The sequence below is a fragment of the Cannabis sativa genome, chromosome 3, assembly GCF_029168945.1.
Source record: "Cannabis sativa cultivar Pink pepper isolate KNU-18-1 chromosome 3, ASM2916894v1, whole genome shotgun sequence".
Classification (NCBI taxonomy): Eukaryota; Viridiplantae; Streptophyta; class Magnoliopsida; order Rosales; family Cannabaceae; genus Cannabis; species Cannabis sativa.
In genome coordinates this window covers 70,275,937-70,286,027 of record NC_083603.1, presented here as the reverse complement: position 1 = coordinate 70,286,027, position 10,091 = coordinate 70,275,937, and the positions used below count along the sequence as shown (strand labels likewise).

Sequence of the window (10,091 nt, the reverse complement as noted above, 5' to 3'; positions counted from 1 at the left end):
AGTTCATTATATGTTCAAGTCGCACTACAGTATTTTGTGAACCGTGGTTTAGAATAGTAGATCGAGAGCATTATGCTGAACACCAATGAAGTTCTAAAACAAATGCTTTTTAATCTTATGGTTTTGCAGATTGCAATGTAAACATAACTCCATAAAAAGTTGACATGTTTCCACCATAATACAACTACAGACAAACTGAAGACTATACCAGTACCAACAAACTATCAATAGCATCAACCATAATGCAACATTGAAGCCTATAAAAGATCTGACAATTTCAAAAATTTCACTCAACATAAGATTTTCTAGTTCATTTTTAAGTGAAACAGTACAGAGAGGACAAAAAAAATTGTTTTGTTACAACATAAATTAAAAAAAAAAAGCTGATAATTATTACAAGAATAGCTGAACAAATAATTCTATAGCTGGCAGAAGGATAATAGGAAAACCCCATCAACCAAAAATGAATCTTTCACACTGTTTTGCCTAGTACGTTTGATGTTTCTATTGTATAAAACAAATCTTGTTGCTCTTGTAAAATACTATAATGGAGAAGAAGCATAACTTCCTAACAAAGTCAAAATTTTCTACTTCTGACTCTACAGTAATGTGATCCCAGATTGGAAGTTTTAAAAAAGTTGTGTAGATCACAGAAAGTATCACCAGCGGGAAAGTAGCATACTTTTAACTTGTGATGCATTCTTCAATACAAGGGTTGCTTTGGTTTACATACCGCTCCCACAAAGGCTTGTACCTGCCAATGGCCAACTTCAGCCATGGTTTCATGTTCCCATTGAAATGAATAACAGCTGCGCTCTCGATCAGTCTATTATCGATATTGATATCATAACCCAATCCTAAGACATGCCATCTCCGGTCCAGGGGCTCTGTAAGACCATAAAAAGTCAGAAGACCAGGAGGAAGAGTTCCCAGCTTCCAAAGTGTCCCATCACTATTTTGCTCCTGCCAGTAATGATACCTTGCAGTTACATTTGCTTTCCTCCATGCGATTAGATCAAACACATTCATGCCAAATGCCCATCCACACGCTTGTGGGTCAATTTTGGAGCTTATGACTGAGTTTGAGAAGTTAAGATACTTGTAATACCGATGGAATGCTTCAAGACAAGTTTCTACTGCCCCATTCACATTTCCATGTAGATCCAACGAAAAAAGTGGGGTCAGATCCTTTTGGACAACAACATCATCATCAAGAAAAACTACCTTCTCTAGCTGTGGATAGATCTGTGGGATATAAAACCTCAGGTGATTTAGCAAAGACAGATACTTGGGATTGTGCAGTTTTGGCTCAGCTTTTGAATCTTGAAAGGCCCCAAAATAATAGGTCCGTGAATTAGTATCAACAAGCTGTTTGACAACTGGAGCATAGGATGCATTCAGCCATGCAAGTTCCTCAATACTTTGCACTTCTATTGTAGATCCTTTGAAGTCATTGCTCAGGAACCAAGCCTGCATTGCACCATAGTTGATTCTATTTGTAACAATGTGGAAGACCAACTGTTTTGGATGCTCAGCATTGGAGATAGTGGAGTTGACAACAACTGATGTGGCCAGCACATTATCTGAAAATATGCAGAAATGGTAGAGATTGTTATCCACAAGCCGTGGAGAGTTTCTATTTTCATTTGCAAGTTCTGGCATATATGACTTCAAAAGCCAATCAGTGGTAAGCTTAACAATTAGGCAATTGAGGCTTTTCGGCAGTGCTTCAGCTGCTAGTTGGCCAAACACAGTACTTTGAACAGTTGCTGCATTTGCACGCTCTTCAAGGGCTTGAATATGAGACTTCATTGTCATTATTGTTGTTGCAATGTCGTAATGAGTGTCTTGTGCTTTAAATATTAGAGATGACAGGCTCTTGATTATTGGTTCTGCTTCCTCAAATGTTAAAGGCTCTCCCCGCATAGCTGCTTTTGATAGCAAAAGTTGAGAGCTTCTAATCTTTGTGCTAAGTTGCCAAGCAAGATGAAGGTTGTTGTGCTCCTTGGCAATAATGACATATGCTTTAGCTAGTGTGATTTGCTCTGCCAATTGCCGAGAAAATGAGGTAGCACTCAATATTTCTTGTGTAAAATTTAAATCTTCCCGGGCAACTTGTTGGATTCTTGTATTTTTCTCCTGCCATTGAAAAACCACTGATGAACTTTGCAGTATGCAATTGATAATTCATATAATATAATGTCTTATGACTAATATACCCACAAAGTGATAAAATAAATACTGTAACCGCATCAAAAATATTGTTTTACTAAAGAATAATACCATTTTATCTCCTAAACCTAACCTAATCTTCACTTTATTAGTTTAGAGAGTAGTTCAAAGATATAGTGTTTCAGACAAAAGAATATATGGCCTCTAATGTTAGAATCACTGAACCACATGTTTGCAGTGCTGAATATTTCCACTTTAAGCATCATCTCACAGAAATCAACAACTGTATCAACCAAGAACAGTTTGCTACATGTAATATCACGTATGAAACCATGAATTAAAGACAACAACACTCGAGTATTATAGCTAATGTCTATCTATTTCTCCTATTAATACTAACTTGAAAACATTTCATGTAATACTTGCCATATCTACAGACTATATCACTTAAATGGTGTAATCATTCTTAGCTGCTTAAGTCTTACAAAAAATTCTTAGCTCCTTAAGGAAATAACAACCGATCTCTTGCAACTTACTGATAATTAACAATTGCTTATCTATGCCCTCAAAAATTGCTCCAGCTTATCTTTTCTCAAAATTGCCAAAGCTGCCATCAAAATTCTCATGTTGGTATGACTATCACTAACTATTATCAAATTATTACAAGCTCAATTTCGTGGTAAGGCATTTCATGCTCACAGAAAATCAGAAAAACTTTTCACAACCACAATGGTAAATTTCGTAATTATGGCACATCTTTTTGTTCTTTGAAGTTCTATCAATTCAAAAAAGAATAAAAAACTTTGATTATAATTATGATATATTTGTTGTGTAACTGAATGTAAATTCTTCAAAACTATAATAATTCCAAATAAAAAATCCAACCACAAAGAGGAAACAACAATACCATAACATGTTAGCTGTAGTTCTGAATATTATATGACTCTCACTAGAGATTGTTAAGAATATCATGTAGCGTGAATTAATCTAGTGAAATGAGTGAGTTTACATATATGAAATAAAATTCCCAATGAGAAGCCTCATTACAAATATTGCATGCATAGAAAAGGAATAATAAATTATATGAATATAGGGAGCTAATTTTTTATATGATGTTTTACGTTATAATTATAGTAATCATTCCACCAAATTTTAAAATTTTCGTACAATTTACAATACTGATCAAAATGAGCAATTGCACGCATATAAAAAAAAAAAGAAAAAGAAACACGAGCAACTGAATGTTAGAACCTTGTTTTGGCATCATAAATTATTTATATTTTTTTTAAAATTGGTGCAATGCCTACTATAGCTACAATGTACACTGTCAATACAAAATAATTTGAGCTATAATTTTAAATTGTCAAAACATGAGATGCTTCTGTTGTAGAAATTTCCTATGTATATATGAAAAAGAAACACTTAAACACTTTCAGCAATATATGTGACTGCAGAGATCTAGCAAAACGGAAAAGTTGCAATAGCGGTTCTGTGCCATAATAATGAATGAAACAAGTTGGAACATAGCTATATTGCATGAAATATGTTTTGGCAATCACTTGACTAAGCGCATTTGATATTGTCATGAACTATCTAGTTCCCTGAAGTTTAAAATGTTCATTTCTTCGGTCACAAAATTGGTAATAACTACAAAGAGATTCTACAAAATCTTGACCAGAAATTCCACTCAGAATGTATTTTGGCATAAATATTTAGTATAAATTCAAATATTAGTGATTTGCCATTTTGCCATAACAGCAATACGTGTAAAGATCGTACATTTGCAGAATACTGCAATAGCAAACGAGTGAAAAACAAAGTGCCATTTGAGATATCATTTGATCCGTACTTGAAGCTATACAAAAGGAAATTATTGCTTTCGTATGCTGAAAGATCATAGCTAGATCAATAGCCAAATCACCCAATAAGATCAATACCATTGTGAGTCATCAGTCAGTTCAGTCAACAATCAGAATTGAAACCAAACTATTGAATTTAGTCATTTAAAAAGCCTCCTGTCTACCGCAGAGCAACAAATCCCAAAAGTTCAAAAACAAAACCAAACCAGATGCCCCTCCCATCTTTTCATTTTCATATTTCAATCAAAATTTCAGCACAAAAAATTGAGATCAATTCAAACGACATAGTTCGAAAACACACGCCAATTCAATGCATCATGATCAAGTGGGCATTACTCTAAAAGCACTTATGATCAATTACATAACAGATTGACTCAATAGAAACACATCAAAGCATTAAAAGGGTCCTCTCAATTCTCTTACCAGTATCGGCTGTTCTACCCGATCTTCATTCTGGTTATGGTGAACTACGAACAAATACAGGCCTGCAATAGAGAACAATCCAAGAAGAACCCAGATCCAATGAGGAAACCTCCTCCTAACTGAGCGCCGGTAATCGGCCTGCCGCCGCCGCATCTTTCACAGATTCTTCTCTCAATTCACCACCAAATCAACAATCCACACCGACCCATTTCATTCATTCAACCCAAAAACTAGCCAAAAGGGCATTTAACCACATCAACTGTGGCTTAACTCACTTGGGTCAGAGTCAAAAACCAATGAAATTCAGCCAATAGTAAACACATACAGACACCTTTTGAATCAAGATCTTTGCTTTTTTTTTTCTTTTCCAGATGTCAGCCCTCGAATCTACTTAGAGTTCGAGAGAGGGACAAGAATCATAGTATTATTGGGCTCAAAATCGAAGATGAATAAGTGACGGTGATCTGTGTAAAAAGGGGAGAGTGAATGTGAAAATGGTGTTGAAGAACACTGCATGTGTATGTGGTTTCGGGTATTTGTAGAATGTATAGAGGGATATATTTACATTAGTACATTAAATAAATTACTAAAGAAAAGGTCACTGCGGAGTGTGGCACATGAAATGAGAGCAACTAGCCTAGCCAGGGTACAGTTTAAGTAAGCCAATAGATAGATACAAAAGAAGTTTTTATGTTTTTGCAGCGGCAATGAATTTATTATTTTAATAAGAATTTATTATGTATTATTAAATAAATAAAGCTTGAGAAAATATTATTTAATGAATACATTCAACCAAACATAAATAATTAGAATTGTTCAAATATATAAATAATTCCGTTTCAGAAAAAAAATATATAAGTATAAATAATTTCATTTAATAAATAAATCATTTGGTACCCTCAAAAAATGGCTTAATATATTACTTTATATATATAAATAAATAGATATAAAACATTACTAATATATTTGTGCTAAAACATAACTTTCACCCACAAAATTCTCGCGATTCGGCAATCAGAGTATATTACATAATGTTTGTGCTCTCTTTTGACTTATTATTTCTTTGTTATCAACGATTTATTTAATTTTTTTCAAGTAACTATTCTTCCTTCAGTAATGCAATAAGTCTGAGTCACAATAATAAATCAGCTGGCAATGGTAAGTTGGTAACATTCCTAGCTAGCTACTCTTCTAGCAATGTTATGTGACATGCTATTGGCTTCTCTTTTGACACAACGAATTACATCATTTAAAGGACAGAAATGAGAAGAAGGGGAATTGATTTTCTTTGCAATTATTTAAGCATCATTTCAACTTTAGTAATAGGCAGCTGAACTACTACACACCATTCAAGAGCAATTTCAAAGAAAAAGCTTCTGCTGTTGTTGAGTTATAAGAACCCAGAAAATTTGAAGTACAACATGTTAAAATTAATATTGTGGACTAATATAACGATAGGTTTAATACCATAAATACAATTATTAACTATGTGCCCAATAATTGTCAACAACTATAATGGGATGGTTAATAATTAAAAAATATATTAGAAGCACATGAGAGCACCCTAAAACTATAATGGGCCCATTAAATTATAGTCTACCACTAATTATACTCATTAGTCCAATAAGCCTAATAAAACCCCTTAGGTAGTGTTTAGTTTACATGAATGAATGTAGGAATAAAATTGCTATTCCTAAAGAAAGATCATTCAAGTGTTTGGTTTGGTTTACATGTCGCTAAATGTTTCACGACATTTAGCGATGTTTCGCGATATCGTCAAAAACCAGAAAAAAAAAAAATACTGAAAACAAGCGACTAGGTTTCGCCGGAAGTGGTGCGGTGGTCGTGGGTTGTCTTAGGTGTTGGAAATATTTTACCAGGATCTAGATTTACTAACAAGTATGTTTCATTAACATCCTAATATGAATTCTAAAACAATGAAATAAACATATATAAAGTTTAGTAAACCTTACATTGGGTGCAGCGGAATATAATGACTCATTCCGTTCAGATCTCTAGCCCTTGATTCTTTTCTGTAGCAGAGAATCACCAAGATCTGAACCTAGATCTCTTTCTCTCATTCCTTTGATGCTGAATCTCCTTCTTGTTGTTTGGAATCTCCTACAGTCTTACACACTATGATTGAGATACCACTTGATGTGTGTGGACACTACTCTATCACTCAAGGATTTCGAAATTTAGAGAAGAAAAGAGAAGGGAAGTGGTTCGGCCTATAGAGAAAAGAATAGGAGGCTCAAATTTCATCTGACAAAGTTAAGTGTGAATGAGAGCTATCACTATCTATTTATAGGTAACCGCCTAGGTTTAAGTTAGAATTATTTGGCATTAAAATAATGAAAAAATAAATGATAAAAGCCTATAAGAGTGACCGGCCATGGGCTTTAGATAATGGGCCTCACTTATGCAATTTTGCTGCTTTATCATTTCTGCATCTCATTTTCTCAAAAACGCTAATTTTCTAATTCAACCATTTGAATGCCAATTCTAATTATTTAATAACTAAAAATTAATTATTAAATAATATTGTCATTTAATATATTTATTAATTAGACATATAAAGTCTCTTAATTAATAAATAAACCTAGAATCTCTTTTCTTTATAATTTCACCCTTGCTTAGTGAAAATTCACAAATAGACATAGTCTAACTTTAAAATTATAATTGATTAATTAAAATCAATTAACTAAGTCTTACAAGCAGTATGGTCTCAACTAGTATGGGGACCATGGGCCTATATTTCCGAGCTTCCAATAAGTCAAACCGAATTTACCAAGTAAATTCTCTAACTTATTAATTCCTTATTGAATCCACACTTAGAACTTGGAATCGCACTCTTAGTCATATAGAACGCTCTATATGTTCCACGATATAGATACGTCATTAGTTATCCATTGTTATAATCCTAATTTGATCAATGACCCTCTAATAGATGATCTACATTGAATAGGCACATAATTACCGTTACACCTTCAATGTATTTTATCCTAAAAACACTTAGCTCCGTATAAATGATATTTCAGCGAAGTGAAATGAGATCTCAACCATTTATCTCTATTTAGCCAAGCTCGAAGGATATCATCGTTTCACTTCTAAATTCCTATAGAAGTTATACACTCCATAATTATGGCAGCGCTCCCACTCAATTATACTATCATGATCCCAAAATGTACGTATCACCCTGACCCAAAAGTAGGCTTAACTAACAAATCAAAGAACATGTATAGTACTCTTGAGATCGAACCTAACCATATCAGGATTAAGATCATTTGATCTAGGATCAACGGGTGATATTGAATTGAATAGATATTACGGTACATTTTAATAAATCTAATCAAAATTCAATATCGGTCCCTTCCGATGTATACTCCATACATCCGATGCTGGTAAACTTTACCAATGCCCTGGAAAGGACATAACACTTATCCAAGGTGTAAGAATACCTATCGCTGATTATCATGTCAGTCTAAATCCAGTGTTCTGACAAATCAGGGTATAAATTTTCGAACATATGATTAAGATTATATTCCACTGTGCTGACAACACTATAATCATTAACAAATTCATATGTTCTGGACTTAAAATAGAATTCATACATTATATATATAACCATGAAATAAATCATGTGAACCATGCAACATAAAATGTTATTTTTGATCTTTATTAATAAGTAAATCTGATTATATTAAAATGGGTTTTATTTAGGGCATAAAACCCAACAAACTCCCACTTGCACTAATATAAAACAAAATGTGCATTTCAAATAATCTCAACACCTTGATATACAAATCAAGTGTAGTAGTAGTATACTCCTCGTAATAGGATCTGGCAGGTTGCATTAAACCCAACCCTTTCTCCACCATTACTCTTCCTTAATCACAAAATCCTTGATAATGTGAAATTCCTCTCTATATGTCTACTCTCTTGAGATACTGGATTCTATACTTTTGGCAACTACTTTTGGTTATTCAGGAAGTAACACTAGTAGTTAAGACAAGTTGGAATGGTGCCACAAATGTACAAAACTTTCCTTAGACTGAATAAGTACGTTTCGTGCAACTTTAACATTCAGTCTCTCTCTGGTAGACTAAGAGACTTCAGATAGGTTTTTACACTTCTCCAAAATCACTACTCCACCCCCAGAGTAATCACCATCTTATTAGCAGGCTTTCTAGCACAAAGGCAAGTCTTGAAATCTAATGTGGTGTAGTCTAAGAGTTTTAAACACACCCTTAGAGACTAACATATAGTTCATCTTCTTAATCTTAAGATTTACTTGATTGTCCTCCAATGTTTCTCTCCTGGATTAATCTGATACCTACTCATTACTCCCACTCAACAGCAGGTGTTTGGTCTAAGGCATACCAAAGCATATCTGAGACCTCTCACTGTTGATTTAAAGAATTCTTTCATGGCTTTATCTTTTCTGGAATAGTTGAGACTTTTCCTTAGATAAATAAAATCTATGCCTAGAAGTCGAGAAGCTTCCATACATTTCCATTAGAAAGAAAATGCTTAAGCATCTTACTAAAGTAAGTTGCTTGCATTAGAGTAAGTAATTACCAGGTATACCACAAGCCATAGGTTTAGATAAACTCAAACCTATAATACTAGGAACAAGAAGTTTTGTTAAGTTCATTGAATAGACTTATTAATGAAAATTTCCTTTTATGTCCTTGTAATAGAAAACTTTAGGTTATTCCATGTGAATGGATCAAACCATAGTTCTATTGGCTTTTCTTCTTAGTTTCTTATCTTGACAATCCATTACTTGTTTAAACTCACAATGGATTTTAATCACTAGTGTCTTCCAAGTCATAAGAAGTAAAGTTCCTTGAAACTCTCCCACTACGACAAGGTACCGTGAATTATGTCTAAGAAAACTAAATGGTATTGACCTCTTTAGTTGTGTCAAGACAACAGAGGCAGTGGGATCATCTTGTATCGAATAAGATGATAGAACACTTATGGAATCAAGAAAAATTATCTCCTTTATTTGCTACTTTATTTTCAGACTTAGTCATTTTCTTAGAAGATTAGTATTTGTTTAAACAAGCACTTTCTTATCTATTGACTATGGGATGTTCCACCCCTTATCACTTAGAATAGCTAACAAACATGCAAACCATGGTTAACAATTCTAGCTTTTCTTAAGATTTCGATTAGGTTATCCATGAATCTAGTAATGGTTTACACTAAGTACCCAAACATTGCATCATTTTGAAATTGTATTACCATAGAAGGATTTAGGCAACGACTAGTAACTAATCATCAATATGCAAATCGAATTTCTGGGGAGGTAAGTTTGGATATAATTCAAAAATCAATTTAATGATCTTTGAACTGCATATCTACTAACTATTTGTCCACCCTATCAGTTCACAAGATCTTTAACCACTTACCTTGTTTGTTTTTCACCATTGCTAGAAATTCATGAAATTTTTCAAAACATTTCAAATTTCTTTGCATAAGGTAAAATCTAGAGTGATCGTTTTAAGAATATAATGATAAACTCATATCCACCCCTGAATCTACATCCATCTGTGAATGAGATGAACTACTTTCAATGGATATAGGTGTTGCAAATTATTTAACCAGGATCTTAGATTTACTCACAAG

General features: G+C 33.5%; 1 protein-coding gene across 1 annotated transcript; it reads right to left on the bottom strand.

Moving 5' to 3' along the window:
* Nucleotides 1-265: 265 nt before the first annotated feature.
* Nucleotides 266-5,126, bottom strand: LOC115709676 (hexosyltransferase GAUT11). Its single transcript, XM_030637839.2, has 2 exons — nt 4,455-5,126; nt 266-2,139 (listed from the first exon to the last, which is right to left on the bottom strand). The coding sequence occupies exons 1-2, from the start codon at nt 4,605-4,607 to the stop codon at nt 685-687; spliced, it is 1,608 nt and encodes a 535-aa protein (XP_030493699.1). The 5' UTR covers nt 4,608-5,126; the 3' UTR covers nt 266-684.
* Nucleotides 5,127-10,091: the final 4,965 nt, after the last annotated feature.